The 27,547-nt window shown below is 36.9% G+C and overlaps 1 protein-coding gene across 1 annotated transcript in view; it reads right to left on the bottom strand.

The window, feature by feature from the left end:
* LOC137245101 (uncharacterized) overlaps window positions 1–27,547 on the bottom strand; it is a 356,011-nt gene that overhangs the window by 6,820 nt on the left and 321,644 nt on the right. The window contains exons 10-12 of the mRNA XM_067775234.1: window positions 15,004–15,142; window positions 14,644–14,749; window positions 12,931–13,093 (exon numbers count right to left, since the gene is read on the bottom strand). Coding sequence (XP_067631335.1) covers window positions 12,931–13,093; window positions 14,644–14,749; window positions 15,004–15,142 — 408 coding nt within the window. The remainder of the gene's footprint in view (window positions 1–12,930; window positions 13,094–14,643; window positions 14,750–15,003; window positions 15,143–27,547) is intronic.

Here is a 27,547-nt window from a genome sequence, read left to right as displayed (position 1 = left end):
TTCACGATGTTTTTGCTGCTGCCCCATCAAAATCTGCCCAAATTGACGCAAGAGCCACGAACATAAGTGTGGATGACGAACTGGTGGCGCTACGAAAACGTTAGGAAATGTTAAAATTAATGAAAGAAATCGACGAGCTAAGAGCTAGTACTGGGGTACAACAGCAACGTAGACTGGATTCTGCCGATATAGAGCATGCTATGCCCAAGTTCAGTGGTGATGATATATCAGTGACGGTGGGATATTTTCTTCAAGAAGAAGTAATGGAGTCGTCAAGAGTAGACGAACGATTTAAATTGCAGGCTTTTCGTCGCTGCCTGGTGGAAACAGCCAAATTTTTCCTTACCACCACCAAAGCGTTAAGCTGTGTCGAGTTAAAAAAGGCCCTTACGACGGAATTTGACGTGCCGATACAGAGGAACGAAGTTTATAAGATGTTGGCAAGACGCAAGTGGGACAAAAAGAGCGAGTCATTACATTGCTACGTTCTATTGATGCAGGCAATAGAAAAACGGGCAAATATATGCGAAACAGATATCATTGATTTCATAAAAGACGGCATAGGCAATGTAGTGCCAAATGCACATCTACTGTTACCGGCCAAAATACTTGATGAGTTGAAGGTATTAGTGAGCCGTTTAAAAAAAAAAAATATTTCACAGTAGAACCAGACTAATATTTGTTAGAAATTAAGTTATACTGTATCGAGATCGATTACAGTGTCAGATTAGCCGCGCGGTAACTCTGAATACAAAAAGCGAATTGTATTAGATTAGGTATTAGATTTAGATTAGGTATTAGATTAAGAAATGTACGATAGTCAAGATAGAAATTAAGTTATAATGTATCAAGGTCAATACAGTGCGAGCTGTAACTCTGAACACAAATAGCGAATTGTATCAGATTAAGAAATGTATGACAGTAAAAATAGAAATTAAGATAATGTATCGAGGTCGATACAGTTTCAGGCTGGCCGAGTTGTAAGATCATAAATGCAACCATGTCAACTAATTAATAGAGTAAGGAAAAATACATCACTGTAAAGGAAGAAAAGAGAAGATGGTGGACTTCCGGTTCATTATTGGAATGACGACTGAAGAATAAATTATTCAGATAATTAATCCGGACGTTTCTGCTGTTTTATTAACCATCGACGGTAGAAATTACATACAACTTATAAGTTTCTCAAAACTCGCATTGGTATTTGAAAATTTTCTCCCGAAGTATATATGTAATATTCCTATATAGCTATTCGGAATAGGTTTTTAATTCGAAATCAAAACAAGACAGCCTACAAAATTTTTGTGATCGTAGAAGCATAAGTGTGACAAGAAAAAATTAAAATTTATGTACATTCGATTCACGATTTAATTACTAGAGGTTTGTTCTCCAATGAAGACAGAGCTTTGACACTCCCAAATTAAAAAATCCGGACGAGGTGCTTGAAGAAGAAAGGAACACGGGGAATAATTCAATCCCCTTCAGCGAAAATTGTAGTAGAAAGTACCTTAAGAAGTATGTATGTATATATATATATATTTTTTTTATTTCCTTGATACCTATCTTTGATATTTCTGTTAAGTAAATTACAAAAACAGATATCGCTCCTTCATGAGCAGGGCAAAAACGAGTTCTATCCACCGAGTTCTGTTATGGCTAGTCTTTGACCTCTCTCCACGACGCTTCCGACCGACATTTGGCGTGAAAAGTTCTAATCCATGTCGTCCGGGGTCGTCCCCTCCGCCGAGTTCCTTTTCCAGTCAAGCGCCCACGTTGATATACATGTATACATATTACTATGATAATAAATTTGTAAATGCCAATAGGTTTTGGGGGAAATAATTCATTTTCTATTATATATTTCTTTGGTTTGGTCATTCTTCCAGAATTCTTGTCGGAATTTTATTCAAAAATGCACTAACTCAAAATTTGTTTCAAAAACTCCCTACCTGAGCATAAGTTCAATGCATTTTGACAAAAGCGGGAGTTAATGAAAAGCATTCTGGGATAAGGGGTTATTTAAACTAATTTTGATATAGGGCGTTTTTTTGACAATTCACGAAATGGGAAATTTTTGAAAAATATTTTGAGATATAACGATTTCGAACTGGCAGACGACATGGGGTGATACTCTACTCAGCAGCCGCAATGAACTGAGAAAATTATAAAAGAGAATGGTTTATTGCCTTAGATCTTTATATTCCGGCTTTGATTTTGACAAAAGGGTTGAGGTTTTATGCGGTCCTGCTACACAGGGAGTATATACCTTTTTATTTTGAAATTTTGGAAATCTCTTTTCCGTTTAAATATTCATGGAAGTTTTTCGCATAAACCGTTAATTTAGAATATTCGGAACACATTTGTTTGATACTACCTCACGAGGGAGATCTTGAGGCCACAATAGAGGTGGACGGTTGGAGCAAGGGTGCTCAAATGGCGGACGAGGCGATACATGTGTACACAGATGGTTCCAAAGTAGTGGAAGGAGTTGGGTCTGCGGTATACTGTACTGATCCGGAAATAAACAGATCCTACAGGCTGTCGGATTACTATAGCGTTTTCCAAGCGGAAATATTAGCCGCAACAAAAGCAGCAGAAACCCTGTAAGAGTATAGTTTAAGCTGCAACCGTGTTAACTTTTATATTGACGGTCACGCTGCAACTAAGGCAATAATCTTGAATAGCACAGCATCTAAATGCATGTTTGAGTGTAAGCAGTCGCTGGGGGGAATTGAGACAGGGAGAAACATACATCTATACTGGGTCCCAGGGCATCTGGGAATAGATGGGAACTAAAAAGCGGATGAACTAGCTAAAAATGGCGCATCCCTTGAAGCTTGCTGCGTAGATGTCCCAATTAGAATGGACGAGATTAAGAGAACCCGAGAGGTAGGAAGTGCGGGTTGGAAGAGGAAACGATCGAGCACGTTCTGTGTTCGTGCACTGCGCTCGCCAGGCTAAGAAACTAGCTATTAGGAGTGATTGAGCTGTTAGATCTAGAAGCAGCAAGTGGCTGAAGTCCTAGGAAGATTCTAGTAGTCAGTTTGGTCGTTCTGGCAACACTACGGACTCATTCAGTCTATGTGAGGTCCTCATGGACCTAACCTAATCTCACGAAGTCTGAATATTCCAAATAAGTGTATAGGTTATATTACAAATATAAAACGATTCCACAAATTCTTAAATGGAGACTAATGCTACGAAAATACGGATGGATAAGTTAACATGGCCAATGAGTACATTTCGTTATGGCATCTCAATTCATTGTGGATAAGGCAAGTGTGATAACATCAAAATTGCAAATAGAACCGATCACTTTATTTTTAATTGACTATCGTGGTCTCATTCTGAATCTTTTTCTATCACCCGCTGAAGATACCGGTCCTATGCGCTGCAATATTGAACATCCCGTTGGCGGGTAAGATGTCACACTTGTTTTATTCACAATGTTTCCAGTATTTACTAATGAAATTTTTACTTAAATCGACTTACTACTCCAGTTTTTGACGTTGAACGATGATTTTTGAATTGGTTTTAGTTTCGTATGTTCATAGGTTTACAAAAGTGCACCATTCTTTGGTGTCCGTACTTTTCATAAATTACCCACATATGTTCACCCACACTAATAGATCATGTCATGGTTAATAAATTCATCATAAAATTTAAAAAAATGTTCTAAGGAATTATGCGGTTCAGTACTAATCGGGTGTTTGCAAACTGATTGTTTCCTATATCTGCTACTAATATTTTTCGAAAAATCGCAAAGACACAACACAGTTAACGGATTCGAATTCGATTTGGGAGCAAAATGGCAGCAATTGTCAAAAAATTAAACGAATTTTTTCAGGACGGTCTCACACTCACGCACCGGAGCCGTAATAAAATCCTTAAACCACTTGGCGGGGAAAATATTGAGAGACGCTCATTACAACTTACAAAGCAATTATCCGGCCGCTCGCATGCTACGCGTCCCCGATATGATCGCCGAACCTAAGTGCTACTCATTGGAAGAAACTACATACCTGTCAAAACCCAACCCTCAGAACTTATTCGGGTTGTCTCCTTATGTCCCCTGAATACCATTTGCACTGAGAAGCGAGAGTACGCCCCATAAGGAGAAGAAATGAAATGCTGAACAAACAGATTCTGCTGAATATCCAGAAAACTTTGGCATATGATTGAAAAGGCGCCGCCTCTCACGAACTTAAGAAGTCATATCCGCAAGCATTTAGTGGAAATTTGCCACCTTAAACTCAGCAGCACAAAAAGATCGTCAGCGAAATCCACCACAATGCGGCAAACCCCTATGCCAGGAATTGTGCGGCGAGCCGCGTTCTTAAAGTCAAACAACCCATACTTGTAGCGCTTACTTTGGCTCAACTTCGATATGGGTACTGTAACAGATTAAACTCTTACTTATCCAGATTTAACTCCAACATACATAACGAATGTTCTGCTGGTTTTTCGCCTCTAGCGCCTCTTATCTCTGGTCCACCCCGGTTGAAATATACATTTTCGTTGGTCTCCCGTTAGTGGATATTGATGACAACTAGTGAGCAGTCGCATATTTGGATGGGGTCGAGCACTGCTACAAATTTCATGTCGTAGTAAAGCGCGGTATCCGCATCATAACAAAAAGCTCAAGAAAGTTTTCGTATGTATGTTTCCTTTGTAAAAAATAATAGCAGTGAAATAATTTTGAAATTTCCTTTAACTCTCTCTTTTCTACGAAGCGGCGTCACTTCCCGGCAGGGCACGAAAGTCAGATTCAGCAATACATTAGAAGAAAATTTGTGGAAATTAACATATTTGAAATGAAAAAGCATTTAAGTAAAAGAGAATACACTTAAAAAAAAACTTATGAATTTAGTTATTGTTATCCCTGATAATTAACTGACTGTATTCTTACAGAGTCATTGCTCATGAAATAATGAGACGCATATATATTTCTTTTCCAAATAAGGGCTTCCCTGTGCACGCTTGCTAAAAAAAGGTAGCATAAGCGTATGAGTTTTCTTGAGAGGTGGATACGACTTGAAAAACGAAATTTTTTTTTGAACATTTCTTGAGTGTTTTTGTGTAGAATTTATCATTTCTTGCGATTTGAGTTCATTTTCGCTAATAGTGTTATGAAAATGTGGCTTTCTAGCTCAGCGTAAGCTCATAGGACCAAAATCTGGCAGTATTTTCTGAATACTGTATTTCTTCATTTAATAGGAGGGTGCAAGTTGATACTATCTATACCGATTTTTCGAAGGCTTTTGACAAAGTCAACCATTCATTACTAATATCTAAACTTGCTGGCTTCGGCTTCCATTCTAGTATGCTATCTTGGGTGAGATCTTACTTGGCAGATCGTAGCTGTGTTGTTGTGGTAGATGGTATTTCTTCGCGGTCGTTTACTGCCAATTCTGGTGTACCCCAAGGGAGTGTGTTGGGTCCCTTATTATTTGTTATCTTTATTAATGACATACGTCATTGTTTCAGTTATGCTGAATTCTTATTGTTTGCTGATGACTTGAAAATTTTTGCATCAATCACAACTCAATCTGAGTCCACTATGCTCCAAGCTGATCTTGATAACGTAATGGACTGGTGTAAACGGAATCGTCTGCTTTTAAATATAAGTAAATGTTTTAGTATTACCTTTGCTAAAACTCGAAATGTTCTTCCTGTTTCTTATCATATTGGGGACTCTACGCTGAGGGTTGTTGATGAAATATCAGATCTTGGTGTAGTCTTTGATGCGAAGTTTCTATTCCACAGTCAGATTAATTATGTCATTGCGAAGTCTTATTCCACACTCGCGTTCATTCGCCGTTTCAGTATGGATTTTAGTGATCCTTATACTTTAAAACTTTTATTTACAACCCTAGTGCGGTCTAAACTAGAATATGCTGTTTTCATTTGGAGGCCGTACCATGCCTGCCATATAGACCGACTTGAGCGTATTCAAAAAATATTTTTGCGATTTGCCTTCCGGTCTTTGCGTTTTCAGGACCCTGTTCCAACATACAGTTCTAGGTGTCTTTTAATTAACCTTAAATCTTTAGTGAGTAGAAGATCAATGCTTTCATTGACATTTTTATATGATATCATCAATGGGACGGTTGACTCGCCCTATCTTTTAGAACGTATACGGTTCAATGTACCATCGCGAACCCTTCGATGTCACGATTTTTTCTGGTTAGATAGATTTAGAACGACTTATGCTTCCAACTCTCCAATTGCTAGGGCAATGAGGGAGTTTAATTTTTTGTATTCTATAGATATTGATTTTGCATTAAATAAATTTAGGTTTAAACTGCTATTGAATGAAATTATTTGAATATTTTATATTTACTAGTTAAGATATATTAGTAAATAGTCTGTAAGGAGGTTCTGATTGTCCTAGACTATAATATGAATAAATAAATAAATAAATAATAAATAAATAAATTGTTGAGTCTGTCCTAATTCCACCTAGTATAGCCTGACCAACGTTTCAGATTTATTATACTCAGCTGAGCAGAGCTCACAGAGTATATTAACTTTGTTTGAATAACGGCAATCGAGATAGATATAGACTTCTATATATCAAAATGATCTGGGTGAAAAAAGAAATTCATTTAGCCATGTCCGTCCGTCCGCCTGTAAACACGATAACTTGATTAAATTTTGAGGTATCTTGATGAAATTTGGTATGTAGGTTCCGGGGCGCTCATCACAGATCGCTATTTAAAATTAACGAAATCGGACCACAACCACGACCACTTTTTCGATATCGAAAATTTCGAAAAACCGAAAAAGTGCTATAATTCATTACAAAGACGAATAAAGCGATGAAACTTGGTAGGTGCGTTGACCTTATGACGCAAAATAGAAAATTAGAAAAATTTTGGACAATGGGCGTGGCATCGCATGCTTTTAAATAAAAGTTTGCAAGCTGTAATTTGGCAGTCGTTGAAGATATCATGACGAAATTTGGTAGACACGTTATTCCTATTACTATATGTGTGCTAAATAAAAATTTGCGAAATCAGATGACGAACACGCCCACTTTTAAAAAAAAATTTTTTTAAGTAAAATTTTAACAAAAAATTTAATATCTTTACAGTATAAAAGTAAATTATGTCAACATTCGACTCCAGTAATGATATGGTGCAACAAAATACAAAGATAAAAGAAAATTTCAAAATGGGCGTAACTCCGCCCTTTTTCATTTAGTTCGTCTAGAATACTTTTAATGCCATAAGTCGAACAAAAATTTACGAAATTTAGTAGGGACATAGATTCTATGACGATAACTGTTTTCTGTGAAAATGGGCGAAATCGTTTGAAGCCACGCCCAGTTTTTATCGTCCGTCTCTCCTTCCGCTTGGCCGTTAACACGATAACTTGCGCAAAAAACGATATATCTTAACTAAACTTAGTTAACGTACTTATCTAAAGTCACTTTGTATTGTTATAAAAAATGGACGAAATCCGACTATGACCACGCCCACTTTTTCGATATCGAAAATTACGAAAAATGAAAAAAATGCCATAATTCTATACCAAATACGAAAAAAGTGATGAAATATGGCAATTGGATTGGTGTATTGACGCAAAATATAACCTTTGGAAAAAACTTTGTAAAATGGGTGTGACCCTACCATATTAAGTAGAAGAAAATGAAAAAAGTTCTGCATGGCGAAATCAAAAGCCTTTGGAATCATGGCAGGAATACTTTTCATGGTATTACATATATAAATAAATTAGCTGTACCCGGCAGATGATGTTCTGGGTCACCCTGGTCCACGTTTTGGTCGAAATCTCGAAAACGCCTTCATATATACAACTACCACCACTCCCTTTTTAAATTCTTATTAATACCTTTAATTTGACATCCATAGTGTACAAACACATTATAGAGTCACCCCTGGTCCACCTTTATGGCGATATATCGAAAAGGCGTCCACCTATAGAACTAAGGCCCACTCCCTTTTAAAATACTCATTATCACCTTTCGTTTGATACCCATAATGTACAAACGCATTCTAGAGTCAACCATGGTCCACCTTTATAACGATATCCCGAAAACGCGTCCACCTATAGAACTAAGGCCCACTCCCTTTTAAAATACTCATTAACACCTTTCATTTGATACCCATACCGTACAAACAAATTCTAGAGTCACCCCTGGTCCACCTTTATATCGATATTTCGAAAAGGCGTTCACCCATGGAACTAAGGCCCACTCCCTTTTAAAATACACATCAACACCTTTCATTTGATACCCATACCGTACAAACAAATTCTAGAGTCACCCCTGGTCCACCTCTATGGCGATATCTCGAAAAGGCGTCCACTCATAGAACTAAGGTCCACTCCCTTTTAAAACACTCATTAACACCCTTCGTTTGACACCCGTATTGTACAAACGCATTCTAGAGTCACCCCTGGTCCACCTTTATATCGATATTTCGAAAAGGCGTCCACCCATAGAACTAAGGCCCACTCCCTTTTAAAATACACATTAACACCTTTCATTTGATACCCATACCGTACAAACAAATTCTAGAGTCACCCCTGGTCCACCTTTATGGCGATATCTCGAAAAGGCGTCCACTCATAGAACTAAGGTCCACTCCCTTTTAAAACACTCATTAACACCCTTCGTTTGACACCCGTATTGTACAAACGCATTCTAGAGTCACCCCTGGTCCACCTTTATAACGATATCCCGAAAAGGCGTCCACCTATAGAGCTAAGGCCCACTCCCTTTTAAAATACTCATTAACACGTTTCATTTGATACCCATATCGTACAAACAACACATTCCAGGGTTACCCTAGGTTCATTTTCCTACATGGTGATTTTCCCTTATTTTGTCTCCATAGGTCTCAACTGAATATGTAATGTTCGGTTACACCCGAACTTAGCCTTCCTTACTTGTTTTGTTTGCAACTGTATATCAATTTTTACTATGCCCTTATTTGCCGAAAATTTATGAGAGTGAAATTGAAAATTGCAAACATAACATAAAAGGCATGGGAAAGCACTTAATGAGTAACAAATAGTTAATAAATAATAATTAGCAAAAATAAACAAAAAAAATATGAATCAATAATTTAGTCATGCCAAAAGTGGAGTAGACAGGAATACAAAATTTCGATATTTGCATATAATAAAAGTTTTAATAAGGCACATAAAGCAGTAAATATTTTAGAATGAATAGACCGTCGGTGTGAAATGTTACTTTTTACACGCTTACATAAGCTTCATTTGCCTGTTTATATGTACATATGTAAATTATATTCCAAATACTGATAAGAAAAATGAGGACAGGACTGTGGTCCGCTGTGCCAAAGACCTCATACCTTTCATGAATGCAGCTGAACAATAATGTGTTGAAATTTCAAAAATTCATAAAATCTGAACAATCTGTTTTATGGTATATGCGTTATGTATATGACCGATCTTGACGATTTTTTTCTGATACTAATGTATGACATATGCGTAAGAATCTTGTGAAATTTCTAACTTCTAGCTGTTAATATGAGGAAGGGATTACCGTAAATTTTTAACTGATATGAACGGTTGTATGGGATAAATATTATATATGCGACCGATCTTGACAATATATCCCTTATATATAATCATCTTGACAAAAAAATCTCTTTTTTCGAAAAATCGGTTACCTGGGAGATATATGCTATAGTGGTACGATCCGGTCGTTTCCGAAAAATGACAAATGGGACAACCAAATATACCAGCTTAAATTTCATTAAGATATCTCAAAAATTGGGGGATAACTTTGCATTCAAACAGACAGACAGACAGACAGACGGATGGACGAGTGGACAGACAGACAGACAGACATGGCTAAATCAACCCAACTCGTCATCCTGATCATTTCGGTATATTTATCGTTTGGTGTATCTCTTCTCCTTTAAGCACTTACAATTTTGAGATTCGCTACAAAAGTAATATACCATTTCATTTTCATGAAATGTATAAAAATGTTTCGTATACGCACTGGTACCCGTTCTTGCTGTTGCTGTGGCGATAAAGACACTCCAGTAAGATTTTAGGGAGTGTTATTGATGTTGATGGTCCTTTACCGCATATTGATGTAGAACGTTTGAGTAACAAACACCATTAAGACACAACAGTCTTGACAAATGGATAGGAGTATATATAATAAGAGCCAGTTGGATAAGGTTGCAGCAAGAAATGTATAACATACGTCTTAGAAACCGATTATGTACCATAAACAAATGAGCCAAGATCCCGCATTCCGGAAATGTTGTATTTGTTATCGAATTTGAAAAAAAAAGTTTGATGCCGTAGTGCTTTTGAAGTTTTTTGATTTATTACATTTTTCTCATATTTCGTTACCTGTGTTCAGAGTATTCAAAACTGTTACCTGAGTAAATGACTACGCCGGAGTAGAAACTAAATTTTCGGAGCATATTTTTTCTTCCTTCTTGAAAGCGGGTGAACAGCTAACATGAAATTTATTTGGCGGCTTGGCAATCCCTTCCATTGTGTGTTTGCCATGTAGTGTTTCTCAGCAAAAAAGTTATCTGTCTTATCAGGTGTACATACATGGAGTTGGCTTAAAACTTGTACGATGACCAATTAATGCTCCCGTTAGCAAACCACATTCTGGAAGAAATGTGGGCTCTTCTATCTCCCCGAATATATATCGCGAAAAAAATATTATTATTATTATTTTCGGTTTACCATACATATTTTATGATCTTTTAATGACAGAAGGTTTCAAGACCAGGGCAGATTACTGTAGGAGCGATAACGGCGACCTGGGAAGACGAAAACGCTCCGGCATCCAAATAGAATGGCGAACTGAGAATGGCAATATCACGGCTAAAAGATCACAAGGTGCCAAGTAATGACAGGATACCCACCGGGCTGTTCAAATATGGAGGCGAAGAGTTGGTATAAGATAAAGAAGCAAAAAAAGTGCGTCTTGCAGTAAATGTGGACAAGACGAAGTACTTGCCGTCATCGTGGCATTTGTAGCCACGTCACTGTTGACGGATATAAATTCGGGACTATGAAGGATTTCGTCTATTTGTGAAGCAGCAGAAATCGAAAACAATGTCGGCTTAGAAATCAAAAGGAGAATAACTCTTGCCAACAAGTGTTTCTTTAAGCAATTGAAAAAAAGTTAAGTCCTCTCTCGACGAACAAAATTCTCGCTCTACAAGTACTTATCATAACTGTCCTGATGTATGGCTCGGAATCATGGAAGGTGTCGATAGAAGATGAGATGGTTCTTGGAGTATTCGAGAGAGAAGTTCTCCGGGAGATTTATAGTCCTATCCCTGATGTCGACGGTGAGTACCGAAGGAGGTATAGTAATGATCTATATAAGCTTTTCGCAGATATGACGATAGTGCAGCGAAAGGCTAGCTAGTTCATGTTATGCGGCTGAAAGAATACGCTCCGGCAGCTTGAATACAGAGGAAAGAAAAGAATTTCACTAAGTTGGGGGAGACAGTTGCGGAAGCTTTGACCTTGCGTGGTGCTCCCAATTGGCGAATATTATCTCAAAACAGGGTTACTTGACCTCACTGAATCAACGTACTTAATTTTTATATAAAACTTAAAGAAGTGCCGTATGTTGGATTTTGGCAGGATTTTACTCCTTCTATTCTCATTCCGTACGAAAGAAATACAAAAACTGTGAGTAAAATGTGAACAAACATACCTTAAGACACGAACAATGAATTCACGTCATTTCATCCAATCGTCACTTGTAAACAATTAAGGAGGTAAGAGCGGAGCTAAATACTCCGATTCAAATAAAGTCTGAACACTGTGTCAGCAATAGAACATGTTGTCAAAAGCGTGACGTCACGCCGATAATATTTATTTCCCAGCCAACTATGATTTTTTTGCTCTCTCACTTTTTAATGCGCGATCTGTGCATTGGTCCATAATTAAGCACTTTGGGCGCAATATGAGACCTTTTTCAGTAGTCTAAAGAGCGCTAAGCAAGCTAACAAGCCATTCTCCTTGCAATCTTAGATCTGGGAAACGCTTTTAACAACCCGAGATGAACAGACTTGCTGACCGCCCTCTAGCAACGATTACAACGCTTTAATTAAAGCTTTCTTTAAGGTCACATCCTTATAATCCATAACGCAGAAAGTCGAGGAGGATGAAAGTTACCTACGGAGCAACACGCTGCTGAAATTGCGGTCCTGGTCTACAAGACATCATAACAGCTCGAAGCACTAAAAAAAGCACGTAGTTCCAGTTCATGAAATACACAGACGAGTGGCTTGACTGGTGTGTTCAGCGACGAGCAAAAATATTGAGTTGATTCTTCTAAGTATAAGGTACATTCCGATGGCAGTTATTTTTTAAGTATTTTCTGAAAATATAGTTTCAAAGTAAGCAATTTACTAATCAGGCGTAATATTGACAGCGTAAGTGCAGAAAACGGCGGCCACCGTGGTGTGATGGTAGCGTGCTCCGCCTATCACACCGTATGCCATTGGTTCAACTCCCGGGCAAAGCAACATCAAAATTTTAGAAATAAGATTTTTCAATCACGCCTTACACGTGTACAATGAACAGTAATCCTGAGAATGTGAGAGTAGTTTCCGCATAACACAGCTTTGCAAAATAACAAACGGATGAAGTGCAAACTTAAATCGCTAGCCAAGAAAGCGTGGATTGAATATTCAGGCCTATGGTCAGATTAAAAAACTAATGGATAGTAAATATTTACGCAGATTGAATGACGGAGCACTGGAAGCCTTGCCGAGTTAACTAAATTTGTTAACAAATAAAGCCTTCGTTGTGAACTTATTAGTCTGCAAAGCAATAACTTCTAGACAAAAAAAATCCCAGTATCGGAAAACAAAAACTAGAACCCAAAAATCAATTTGTATACATATCTACTGGTATGTATTATTAGCAGTGTAAACTTACCGCCGGAGGTGGTGCCTGCCACTGGCAATGTGGACGTTGTCACTGAACTGGGATTAGCAAATGTGCGCACCTTCGGACGAAAATTGAATTTGGCTCCAGAGGATTTAGCACCCATGCCAATTGTTTCATGATGCGATTTCCCACTGCGCAATACAATATAAACCTGTTGAATTAAAAGATAAAAGCAAAAATGTTAAGTTTTGTTAAATGATAAATTTTACGTTTAAATTAGAGCTGCAGTTAAAGTTGATGAGTGGCAATATTTTGTACTATTTTTATGTTTGAAATTACTGATTTCTATGCAAAAAGGAAAATTATTTACAGCTTCATAATCATCATTAATTGGCGCTTAACCCCCTAAGCGGTTTTGACCGTTTCGTAACAAGTCGCGCCAGTTATCCTTGTTTCGCGTTAACTGATGCCAGTTGAGAGCACCGAGGGAGGTCAAGTTACCTACACCTGTATTACCTAACAAATTTTAGGTCCCTCCCGTCCTCATAGTCTAAACTGCGGTATCGAGTGAATTGATTTCTTCCCGGAGCATATTCGTTCATTCACATAACATGGCCTAGCCTGCGAACCCTTTGGATTTTTATTCGGTGCACTATCGTCATATCGGCATAAAGTTCATACAGCTCATTATTATACCTCCTTGGATACCCGTCGTCGGTATCACGAGGAGATGATCGGGAATTTATCTTAATGGTGCTTTTTACAAGAACGTACTGGATCTATATCCGCTAACGTACCATCGACATCGGGGAATGTATTTATCGCTACAACAACAACAAAAAGAAGATATTCCCAAAACTAACCAACCAAGATTAAGATAATCACTGAAGAAAAACGTACATTAAACAACCTTTAAACAACTTGTTTGAGATTAAATTATTTCAACAATATTTCAAGCATCACAATTTGCGACAAGCTTGAGAAAAAAATCACTGTGATTTTTACTTGAAAATGTGGCTTTTTTCCTGAAAAATTATGATTGCCACCACATTACTCGCGTCAACAATTCATTTATTGCAAATATGTCATATTAAGATTAGGGTGGCCCTACGTTGTATTGGGAAAAACCCTGTTAGAATTTTCGATCTCACCCCCTAGAAAATTGCGAATGGCGCAAACACGAAAATATTTACGACTTATGCCAATCTTTAACGATTTAGAGGTCGTGCAAGAAAGTTTAGATACTGAAAAAGAACAAATTTTAAACATTTCAAGTGTTCATATTCCTGTATCTTAGAAATTGTATCGAATCCAATGTCCAACACACGTCACTAAAAAAAATCTCAAAATTAAGCAGAAGTCATTAGCGTTTTGAAACTTGCAAGTCGCTAAAGTTCAATTGAATGAGCTACAAACCTGCGTACTCGAAAAATTTCATATTAAAAATTTTCCGCGCAATTGAAATCTGTTGAGATTATTGAAAAAGAAGTGAGGGAAAATTTCGCCAACAATAAATAAATTCAATCACGTTGCGCAACCTTTAAATATCTTTTTGATAGGCCTAACATTTTTCACATACAAATTTGAAAGCTATTTCAACATTTGTGGGTGTCGAAATCGAGAATGGGAACGCTTTGGAAAATAAGGGCCACCCTAATATTCATACATCTAAATAAAATTATCGTAAATGCAAGGAATTCTAAAATCTTTTGCTTAAATATGCTAAGTGGTGCTCTTTTATATATTTAAAAACATACTTACCTTACTACCAAATATGAGGCACAATAAAAGTGTCACCGTTAATTGAGTGTGACAAAAGAAAATGATGTAGAGTAAATCCGGATTAGCTGGGGATTGCAGGAAAAGCCTGTAAAAAAATAAAATAAAGCCAGAAAAAAATGTTAAATTAATAAAAGAAAACATATTAGTGAAAGAAAGAAAAAAAAGAAAACTTAAATTGTTATTTTATTGCTTTTTTCTACTTATTTTTTTTTTTGCATAATGAATGACCGCTAAGTTGGTCACATTTTACGTACTCAATGAAAAAAAAAAATAATAAATAAATAAACAAAACTTTATTTTATCGCACCCTCGATTTATTTCTTGAAGTTTCTTACTTACATAGAGACATTTAGGAAGCATGTCATCAAAAATTCATTGTAGATAGCCATCGATATGAAACGACTCTCGTTGAATTCTGATGGTGCTTTGCGTACCATAATGCATAGACGAACACCCCAAGCGAGAAATAGCACTTCCACTAGACGAAATTGAAATTATTTTGATGGGGGCAAAAAGTGTGATGGCACATTGAAATTGTTAGATAAGAAATATAAGAGAAAATTAAATTGAAAATGTAATAGAGGAATTATGCAAAATATTCAAATGTGTGGCAGCAGCATACATAAATACATTTTCCACTATTACAGCAAAGTACACGAAAATAGCAGTGATAATTTTGATTATATTTCTGAAACTTGAATCTTCGTTGGTTTTGTTGATTTTCCAACAGGCTGGATAAATGAATGTATATTGGAACGATTTTCCGTCATTCTTTGTCAAATTTGGTTTCGAAAAAAGAACCGGTTTCGGCGTTGTGCCATCATCAGTGTCGATGTTCGTTCCGATATGTTGTTGTCGTTTATCTTGTATTTATAGTTCGTAGGTAAATGAGCACAATACCTGCTCAAATTGATGGTTGTGTATATTTATGTGTATGTGCTGTGTGCTCATTTAGAAAAGAGGGTGGGTTTTGCTGATCGATTTGTGTCGCTTAATGAGGCAGGTAAAAGGCCGTAATTTTAGCCGTTCGACCTTCCTTGTGGATTTGTTGTTTTGGTGCTTTAATTGTTTTTGTGTTTATTTGTGTTTGTGTGTTGTTGTTGTTTGCCTGTGTGATTACCTTGTTTCTTGTAAACAAGTTTTAAAGGCTCAAATATTGTGTTTATCTGTACGTTTATTATTCTACCGTAAGAATGTTTTCTGTTTGTATATTTCCATGTTCTCGAGTATGCTCAGACGTCCGCCTTTTGCTTGTATGGGAAGGACCCTAACTGTTTTATTGATGTTTCCTGTGGGGAACATTCATTTTCGAACGTGTGATTCGCGAAGCTATACTCTGGTATAATGTTTGGATTCAGTGTTTTTTTTTGTAATCTCTTATGTGTTCTCTAAACTTCGTTCTTATTTACGGTCCTGTTGGCCTATGTAACTGTGTTCGCACACGCAGGCAAGCTTTTTTATTTTCGATAATTTAAAGAGAAACTCTGATGAACTTTGTGACTGAAGAACTGTGCAAATATGTTTCTGAGGCGTTTTTGAAAAATTTCGAAAATTCGAGAAAGTTAAACGAAAATCCAATATTGTTAACTTAAAATTTTCGGAGCTTTTTGATTAGGCAATTTTGTGGTTCAATCAATTAAGCCTGACAAACTATGAGCAACAAATTTCTCGCAGTTCGCATTTATTTCCGAAAAGTTTGTTTCCCATGGCTTGAGTCAAAATTTTTGATTCTGAATTTTTGAATGATTTGGAGCCTTGAAAATGAAAAAATGCATAAAAAATCGAAAAATTCGTTGAAATTTTGCAGGCTCAAAAATTATTTTTTTGGGTATGCGTAGTGGAACTTTTTTTCCTGAGCCCAAATCCTATCGAAAAATCGGTGGCGCGATATAGGTTTATAAATCGACCCGGTATAAATTAGGTACATACATATGTAGTTAGCCCTGTGCCTAGTTTAGTATTTACGACCCTTTTTTCCAGGAAATGGACCAAAGACCGACTGGAACTGGTAATAAGACTGTGACTGGGACAGGACTGGGACTTCGACTGTGACTGGGACTGGAACTGGGAATAAGGAACGGAAAAGAATAAGAAGAACTATTGAGAAGAGAAAAGAGAGGAAAGAGACTGAGAAAGAGTTGATAGAAAAAAAAGATATAGAAAAAATAGAGCCAAAGGAAAGTGAGGGAAAAGACGGAGATAGAGACGCAGAGAAAGAGAAAGGAAGAGAGAGAAGTGAATAAAAGCATAAGCGAAAGGGAAAAAGAAGGTAAGGGAGGGTAAAAGCTAAGAACTTCTTAAAAGTTATACATATTGACCAAAGTTAGAGCAAAACGTCTGCCGGGTTAGCTAGTTCTTTATTTAAAAGAATAAAAAACCAAAACGAATTTTCAGAAGCCTTTTACTTTGCAGCGTAAAAAAATTGGCACATAAAATAACAAAATGTGACGGAAAAATATGAAAAACTATTGCTCAATCTTTTCGTGAGCTAAATGAGAGGTTTGAGAGGAATACCGCTGTAGCAAGCTTGATTTTCATTTTCTAATTGTTGCAAGAAAATATATCTAAAAGCAGTTCAGGATTTTGTGCAAATGGTCGAGCATCATTGCATTTGGAAATTGGTTTAGTATATTTACACAATGCACCAACAAAAAATTCGGTTATGCATTAATTACGTCATTGTAAATATGCAACATAAAAAAATCTAGTATATTTTCATAGAAAAGGAAATCAGCAACTGTCAATCTTATACCAATTGAGCAAAGAAATAATTTTAAATTAAAAAAGGTGTAGTTATATTTGCTATTGTAACGTTTCCAATGCCAAATGCATAAAAATGTAACTTGTCTTTAAGATTTGAGCATAATATTAATTACACGGAAATGCAAATAACTTTTTGCGTATATTTTGTTTTTGTGACTATACAATCCGTGCAAATCACAAAATCCGTGCAATTCATGCACTTCGTGCAATCCTTGCTATGTTTGCAAAACAAAGCGATTCCCCCTAATGTGTCTTAATAACTAGAAGTGCTTTTTATGACCCACATCCTTTTTGTTGTAGTACATCAGTAATTCCTCGAAATTGTCAATCAAAAACAAAATAGTAAACACAATATTTTTTTAATTTGACCTCAATGAAAAGAATGCTGTACGCTGTAAGCGCTCTGCTCAGCTCTTACAGATTACCGTTATTATTGTCACATTTTATTGCACAAAAATTAGTTCAGCCATATCCAAGTTTGCACCATTAAGCTTTTCGCAATAAATATTCGAAATTGAATGCAATAATCTACGTGAGTATGTGAACTTCTCAAACATGTTATGATTATCATGCCTTATACTTATACTGCGCTTGCCAAATATTATAAAGAGTGGAATATTTGTTTTAGTCCCTCTATATTCCGTACAAGCTGTCGGTGATGCTGTTATCGATACAAATCTTGTAACCCGCCCACAACAAACCAAGAACACTTAGATAACATTGCCGATAACAAGCCGATAACACGTCGATAACAAAACGAAAACACGCTGATAGCTCGTCGATGGAAAATCGGTAACACTCTGAAAAAATTATAATATTTCGATAACAAATCGATACTTTTGCGATAACAAATTTATACAATTTCGTTAAACATCCGATATGTTTTTGATAGCAAATTTATGAATTTTACAGAACAACTCGATAAGATTTCGATAGTGAGCCGAAAAAATGTTTGATTGCAAATCGATAAAGTTTCGATAGCAAATCGATAATATGACAATTCTTTAAAATTGCGATAAAAATTGATGACCCACCGGTAACGTTTTTAACTCAATAACAAATTGATAACTTGCCTATACCACGTCGATAACACGTCAAGGAATACCAATATTAAAAAAATATCATTCCGATTACTCGCCGGTAATTATCGATAACAAACGCTTATCACTTCCAGGACGTTTCGATAGCTCACTAACATTTGAGTCAAATATAAATACCTCCGAGCTAAGTACGTTGTTGTTGTTGTTGTAGCGATAAGGACACTCCTCGAAGGACTTGGGGTGTGTTATCGATGCTGGTGGTCCTTTGCCGGATGCAGATCCGGTATATTCCGGTAACAAGGAACATTAAGGCACTAGTTAGTATGACCATACGAAACCTTTGTATTTATCATACATTTTAGTCTTATTTATTCATTTTTCGTATGAACAAAGAAACCACAGAGTTCCGCCTCACATTCACTATTCAACCGCACATAAAGTTTCGCCTGCAATACTTACATACTAAATATATTTCATAGTCATATGCGCATTTATACACACAGTCATACATTTCTTTGAAATACCCTCCTTAGTCCCGATGCTAAAATAAGTGAAAAACTAATATTTTTTATATTTTTTTAGGTTATATTCTTCTAAATTAATTATAAAATTCACATTTTATTATTGTAACATATAAGGATTCTTAGCACTGGCAGGTGCAGCCAGCTGGACATTTGGCTCGTAGGCCAACGAAAAACAAAAAAACCGTTTTAAACTAAAAAGTATTTCAAACAAAAAGAACGAATAGTTTAAAATAGAAAGATTTCAAAACATTAAGTTAATTTCAGTAATGGTTAATGTAATACTAATCTCTTATGAATGGAATTCCATAAAACAGTGTCTATCGCTAGCAATGCACAAAAACACATTGCAAGAAACGCATTTGAATCTGGTCTTTTGGTTGCATTCTTCCTTACGGCATCTCACAAATTTGTTTTTGTCCTGGACACCACAGATGGGCAAATGTCTGCTTTCGGTCCTTCTCACATCTTGTGGGGGTAGTGGCTGTATGCATCTAGCTCTTTTTGTGGGGACATCCTCTTGGGTTCGATGTCACTACCGCCTCTTTTACCAGCACATGCGGACAAACATTCTCCTACGTACATCTTAAAATCTAAAAGGTCCATCAACTCGGACTTCTTCGCACCAAAAGAAAATTTATCTTTTTTAGAAAGAAGCCAGGAGTTACACAGTGCGAGATCGATCAAGTGCCAAAAAATCGTAGGGGCCACTTCTTTGTTCTGATATTAATACGGTAATAAGATATCAACCTGTCTGTAAGATCTACTCCGCCCATTGACGTGTTGTAACTTTCAACCGTATTCGGACAATTGACACTTATGTATTTTTTGGCTTTCTTATCCCATCGATTAACAAATATAATTGGTGTTGTTCCGGTCGAAGTGGTCGCTAAAAGAACCGAACCACTGTCCATCCATTTCACAACCGCTACTTTCTCATCTTCTCTTACAAACTCATTAAAGGAACCTCTGCCTCTTTTCAGAAGGTCATGGTCTGTTGAAAGTTTTGCTCGCAGCTCTTTGGGGATTCGGTTTTGTTAAATTGTACCAGTAGCAAATATTTCTTTTTCCATCAAAAAATCTAGCAGCTTTATCGATGTAAAATAACGGTCAGTAAATATTTCGCTGCCTTTTTTATATTTTCTGCAAGTCTTTGCACTACTGTTCCCCGATACCTAAATCGTGGTTGCATTTGTTATTGGCCCAAGTTTTTGCTCCCTGGTAAATAAAAAAGTTCAATACTAAACCATCTGGACTAGCAAGGACAACATTTTTCAAACCAACAGGACAGGGTTTTCCCTTAACATATTGTTTCAATTGAGTGGTACCGGAGAATGGAATCATTTATTCATCGATGCTCAGTTTTGCTGGCTTTGATAGGGATTGGCATTTTTCCAAAACGGCTTTCATAACTGGTTCCGCCTTCCACAATTTGTTGTTTTCTTTTTCCGGTGGAGTACCTCTTAAGATGTCGACGAAATGCATATAATTTCTTAATTTAAAAAATCGATCGCTTGGTATCTGTGCAGTGGCCGGAACTTTAAAAGCAGGTCGGTAGTACATCCTTACGCGAGGAAGTTTCATGCAACCAGCTAGTATGTGGGCCCCATATAATTTCTTGTACTCATTAGAATTTGAACTCAAATTTTTACAATTTTGTAGAGCGTACATATTACTCTGCTGTGAAATTTCTCGCCAAAAATCGTCATTAAAATATTCCGAGAAATATTGGAAAGGTGTCCACTCAAATCTATGCTCTGCGTCCCATGCCTCGTCGGTAGCGAGCGCACTAGCCCCGCCAAATTCTTTGGTTAGCCATTTGAGCTGTTTTTTGTTTTGAAGAGTTCTGGTTCAGCAATATTATCTTCTTCATTATCAGATTCTGGATTGTGGTCAGAATCGGAATCACTTGAAAAACTCATATTTGAACGATTAGGAACGAAATCCATGCCTTCGTCATCGGACAAACCTTCAAAATCACTGTCCATGAGCATCTCCATCACTTCTTCTTCTGTTAAGTGTTTTTTCGACATGATGGCTACCAAATGTCCAGCCCACTGAACAGTTAAAAAACAGCATTTATATTTGAATGGTATAAATTTATGTGAAAGATTTCTTACTTACCTAACAGATGAAGTAGGTTTCTCTTGATTTTAATAAAATATTAAACTTTATTTGAAGAAATAAAGCGAAAATAGTAACTGAAAGTACATTCAAAGAGAACACCAATTTTTTTCGAATAACTGTTCACTTATTGGATTGTATTACGACAGGATTGTCATGCAAGCACAAAGAAACGATACAATTGTAAACTTCAGATGTCCAGCTTTCCACAAAGTTGGATCGAATTAAAATTAATTTTAAACTGTTTATTATATTTCCACCTAAAAAGTGTCCAGCGGGCTACACACAAGGACCGAGGAGGATACAAATTTAATATTCACTCGAGCCAAAGAACACAAAGTCAAACTACAAAATGGAGTGTTAAAATATTTTTAAACTCCAAAACTTGTTTATTTACTTTTGTGTCTGCGTATGAATGCAAATTACGGAAGTAAAAAACTTTTGAATTACGTTTTTATACTCAGTTGAGCAGAGCTCACAGAGTATATTAAGTTTGATTGGATAACGGTTGGTTGTACATATATAAAGGAATCGAGATAGATATAGACTTCCATATATCAAAATAATCAGGATCAAAAAAAATTTGATTGAGCCATGTCTGTCCGTCCGTCCGTCCGCCCGTTAACACGATAACTTGAGTAAATTTTGAGGTATCTTGATGAAATTTGGTATGTAGGTTCCTGAGCACTCATCTCAGATCGCTATTTAAAATGAACGATATCGGATTATAACCACGCCCACTTTTTCGATATCGAAAATTTCGAAAAACGGAAAAAGTGCGATAATTCATTACAAAAGACCGATAAAGCGACGAAACTTGGTAGATGAGTTGAACTTATGACGCAAAATAGAAAATTAGTAAAATTTTGGACAATGGGCGTGGCACCGCCCACTTTTAAAAGAAGGTAATTTAAAACTTTTGCAAGCTGTAATTTGGCAGTCGTTGAAGATATCATGATGAAATTTGGCAGGAACGTTACTCTTATTACTATATGTACGCTTAATAAAAATTAGCAAAATCGGAGAAGGACCACGCCCACTTTTAAAAAAAAATTTGTTTAACAAAAAATTTAATATCTTTACAGTATATAAGTAAATTATGTCAAGATTCAACTCCAGTAATGATATGGTGCAACAAAATACAAAAATAAAAGAAAATTTAAAAATGGGCGTGGCTCCGCCCTTTTTCATTTAATTTGTCTAGGATACTTTTAACGCCATAAGTCGAACAAAAATTAACCAATCCTTTTGAAATTTGGTAGGGGCATAGATTTTATGGCGTTAACTGTTTTCTGTGAAAATGGGCGAAATCGGTTGATGCCACGCCCAGTTTTTATACACAGTCGTCCGTCTGTCCTTCCGCATGGCCGTTAACACGATAACTTGAGCAAAAATCGATATATCTTTACTAAACTCAGTTCACGTACTTATCTGAACTCCTTTATCTTGGTATGAAAAATGAACGAAATCCGACTATGACCACGCCCACTTTTTCCATATCAAAAATTACGAAAAATGAAAAAAATGCCATAATTCTATACCAAATACGAAAAAAGGGATGAAATATGGTAAGGTAATTGGATTGTTTTATTGATGCGAAATATAACTTTAGAAAAAACTTTATAAAATGGTTGTGACACCTACCATATTAAGTAGAAGAAAATGAAAAAGTTCTGCAGGGCGAAATAAAAAACCCTTAAAATCTTGGCAGGTATTACATATATAAATAAATTAGCGGTATCCAACAGATGATGTCCTGGGTCACCCTGGTCCACATTTTGGTCGATATCTGGAAAACGCCTTGACATATACAACTACCACCACTCCCTTTTAAAACTCTCATTAATACCTATAATTTGATACCCATATCGTACAAACGCATTCTAGAATCACCCCTGGTCCATCTTTACGGCGATATCTCGAAAAGGCGTCCATCTATAGTACTTAGGTCCACGCCCTTTTAAAATACTCATTAATATCTTTCATTTCATACCCATATCGTACAAACGCATTCTAGAGTCAACCCTGATCCACCTTTATGGCTATATCCCTAAATGGCGTCCACTTATAGAACTATGGCCCACTCCCTCATAAAATACTCTTTAATGCCTTTCATTTGATACACATGTCATACAAACACATTCCAGGGTTTCCCTCGGTTCATTTTCGTACATGGTTATTTTCCCTTATGTTGTCACCATAGCTCTCAACTGAGTATGTAATGTTCGGTTACACCCGAACTTAACCTTCCTTACTTGTTTTCCTTAATATTTGCTGCCATTCATACCCATTAAAGTATATCCCACACATATACAAACATCCGTTAACAGCCATTTGCTCATTTTAAGAATTGTTGAACTTCTTTAAAATTTATGCGAGCTTTATTGATTTTTTTATTATTTTATGACGTAAATGGATGGATGACACAATAAATCTGAGTATTTTTGAAAGATTTTCTTTTTTTATTTTTACATTATTCATGGCATAATTGAAGAATTTCACGTTCCCCAAAGTGCTTTTTTGTGCTTTTAGCAAAGTTTCCATTTTGTTGCTGCTTTTGGCTGCTTTGCTGTTTTTTTTTTTGTTTTCTAAATTTCTTGTGATTTTCTGCTTATTTGGGTTATTTTTTGAAGGTTTTTTTTTGGCAAAGTTAAATCTCTTAAAATTGAATTGAAATTTTATGTTAAAAAATTTTTACTCGCATTTAATGCTATGAAATTTCTTTGTATAAAAAGCTTTATAAAGTGGGTGCATACCTATGTATGTATGTATATATGTGTATGGGTTTGTACCAGTCAGATATAAATAAAGATTAATGTAGATTAAAATACATACAGAGAATATACAAGACTTCAAAAGACCTTCCACGGAATTTGGCATTTCGTTCTTTGAGTTATTCAACTGAAAGTATGCAAACCAATTTCAAAACTTTTTTCGTAAAATTCTGGGGTATCTTTCGAACTTTTTATTTTAGGTTAGGCAGATCCGATGTAATAGCACATTAAATCATGGGGGCGTAAGCTATAACTGTTTCGAAAACCGTTGCATGGCAACGTTGCAGTTTTGAGTAAGAACGAGCTCCTTCGGCGATCCTAGTGCGCCGACATCTGGCAAAAGCTGGACGGTCAAACATGAAGTGTATCGATTACTCCACGTCATTATCTTCCATGCAGCAAGAGCAGGAGTGGTTTTTCGGTACGTTGAGAAGTTCCGCATGGACTCCCATTGGACAGTTACTCGTGAAAATCCCAATCACCATTGATACATGAGCCTTCACAAACACAATAATTTTAACAGACCGCTTGCTATTGCTTGCTTTTTACTTCCGAGCAAAAGGATCGCGCTACGCTGCAGGAGGTAATGTACGGTAGTCCGTATTCCCTACAGTAATCTTTATTCAGTTCAGTTGTACCCCGCGTAACAGTTGCCAGGTATATTGCTATGTCCCGGTGGCAAGATGATATTAGTTATTATTATTATTGAAATAGTTCGTCGCAGCCGGAAGCGAGGTCAGGTATTCCCATAGCAGCCTCTATCGAACCACAGTTGAGCTTAGCTGCATGGCTATCGGAGTATATGTTGAATTCTCCAACCGAAGTAGCATCTTGTTCCCCGCCTCTTTTTATGAGGCAACCTCCGGTTGGATGACGCTGCCGTGACAGAAGCCAGATAGAAGCCCTTTCTTAAACCATTGCGTTCAACTTTCGTGTCTAACTTTGATCCATCCGCGAATCAGTTCCTAGTCCACTACCCCATATTAATTCCTTTTCCTACTCTTCTATCGAGGGAATAACTGCTTTAAAGATTGTAAGGGGATTTTGTTGGGATACAGTAGTCTTTCTTGTTTGGGATGCAGTCAAGGTTGGTAGGAATGCTGGAATGCCCTAAGTCTGGAAATTTTCCACTGAGACTCGACATCTACTGCCTTCCAGCTCTACCAGAAGTTCGTTTACTACCAAAACTGGAATAAGAGGAAATAGAACACTCGCTGAGGGTTACTTCTGCATATCTTTCTCAAGATTATGGCCACTTCTCACTCCGACAGTTCTGTTGCACAGACGTTAGTGAATTAGTTCAACATGAGCCCAATCGAATCTTCTGCCAACCAGGGCATTACCATTGGCCTAAGACAGGAAATTATTAAATACCCCTTAAACCTCAATAAAGACGTCAGGAGCAAACCTATTGTTATCCTGGGGTCCCCGCATTTTCTTTTGTATCCATTGGATACCCATCTCCGTTAACTTGCCTTCACAAAAGACATGCTGAGATGCCGAATATTGAAGAATATTTTCCTTTATGATCAGTTAAATAAGACGCTCCAACGTTTTTAATAGAAACAACGAGGGCTTAATTGGCCTTAAGTCCTTAGGTGATTGATTTTACTTGCATCTAGAATAAAACTAACGTTGAAATTGTTCCATCTTTGGTATGTGCCAATTAGTTTAAATTATGACCAACTACCGGCAGGAGTTTCCAAAAGAATTTGAAGTTGCACAAGAGTAATGTCATCCCGGCCCGTATACTTTTATAGCTTGAAAGAATTGACAGCTCACCTGCGGTGCAGGTAAATGTTCTTGTGTAACTGGGACATTCAAAAAGCGACTGTCCAACCAAGCCTCAAAAGTTCCTCGCTCCTCATCGCCCAGCCATCGTTCACATCCTACAGTTACTACAAGGGAAGAGTATTTTATAGAGACCTTCTGGGAGACTTGCGGACTACTTGTAGCCAACCACGTGTTCGCAGTAGATTCTGTAAGAATCAGGAATGGCTATTCCTATTTTATTCTTATAAATTGGCAAGCTCAACTTATATAGTTCCTCGTCCTAGGGAAATTTACTCCTGCTGGCCTTATTGAAGAGCCTCTTTCTTTAAGCAAAAAAGATGTCTTGTGAGACTCGCAGGTGCTCGCTGTAGATTATCCAAGGATCCAGCTTGGCCATTCCTATTTCATTTTTATATATTGACAAACTCACTTATAAAGCTCCCAGTCCGTGGGAATTTATTCATCTTGGCCTTATTGAAAAACTCCTACTTAAAAGTTGTTGGGATACTTCGACCGCAGAGACCAGACCAGAATTTCTAATGCGGTTTGGGGCAAGCCCGTACTCACGGCAGGCGTTGCACACAATAGCATCTCAAACTTCCTGCAATATAGGTCTCAGTTAGGAACAGCAATCCTCACCAACAAAAACTTGTTCAATAAGGAATCTATATATATAAAAATCAAATTTTGTGTGTGTGTGTGTGTTCGCTATGGAAATGTATATCCCACACTTCAATCATCACCAAATTTTGGCTATAGGTTCCATCGATCAACACGAAGGTTTTAGGCTGAAAATAATTTCCATATATAAAAGGGGCGTGGCACCTCCCATACAAATGTAATCTTTGGTACTGCATAACTCTGAAGGTATACATGCCAGAACATTGAAATTCAGTAAGGAGTTATATGAAGTCACTGCCTAACACCACCAAGAAAATTTGGAATTAGGAAAAAGGGGGCGTGGCACCTCCCATACAAACGGAATATATCATACTGCATATCTCTGGATGTAGTAATGCTAGGATAATGAAAATTGGTAAGGAGCTATATGACGTCAAGTCCTAACACCTCCAGTAAAATGTGAAATTGGGAAAAAAGGGGCGTGGCACCTTTCCTATAAATAGGATTTTTCAGAACTATGACTGCCGTACAAACTTAGGTTATTTTAACACCTGAGGTTTGACTGCATTGTTGAGTTTAGCGGTTATTCCTTTTGGACGTTTAGTAATCTGCCGCCGTAAAAAAATCTACATCTATATATATAAAAATCAAATTCTGGGAGTGTGTTCCATATGGAAACGTATTTCCCAAAAATCAATCATCGTAAAATTTTGGCTGTTGGTTCTCTCGATCAAGACGAAGGTTTTTCAAATTTTAGAATTAAGAATTTTAAATTAAATTTTTTTTGGCTATGCGAACGAGCAATCTTAGCTTCCAAAAATGATAATGAGCGCATTCAAAACAAAATTCCTGGTGAAGTGACGAAATATACATAAACCGATCGACACAGTTACAGATGAAGATCAAATTGTGAATTATCCAGTTGAATTTCTAAACTCTTTAGAACCACCTGGAATGCCTGCGCATATATTAACTTTGAAAATTGGCTCACCAATCATGCTTCTTCGGAATTTGGAACCACCAAAATTGTGCAATGGAACCGGACTTTGCGTGTACAAATTAATGCCGAATGTAATCGAAGCAACAATTATCAGCGGTAAAAGCAAAGGTGAAGATGTGCTCATACCACGGATTCCAATGATTCCTACAGATTTGCCATTCAATTCTAAGCGCTCACAGTTTCCTTTACGCCTTGCTTTTGCAATTGCAATCGACAAAGCAGCCAGCTATATGTATAGAGTTGGAACGCCAACAAATTTGTTTGTGC

Source organism: Eurosta solidaginis, chromosome 3 (assembly GCF_040869045.1).
Source record: "Eurosta solidaginis isolate ZX-2024a chromosome 3, ASM4086904v1, whole genome shotgun sequence".
NCBI lineage: Eukaryota > Metazoa > Arthropoda > Insecta > Diptera > Tephritidae > Eurosta > Eurosta solidaginis.
The sequence above is the reverse complement of the archived record's forward strand: the minus strand, read 5'-3'. Positions and strand labels throughout refer to the sequence as shown.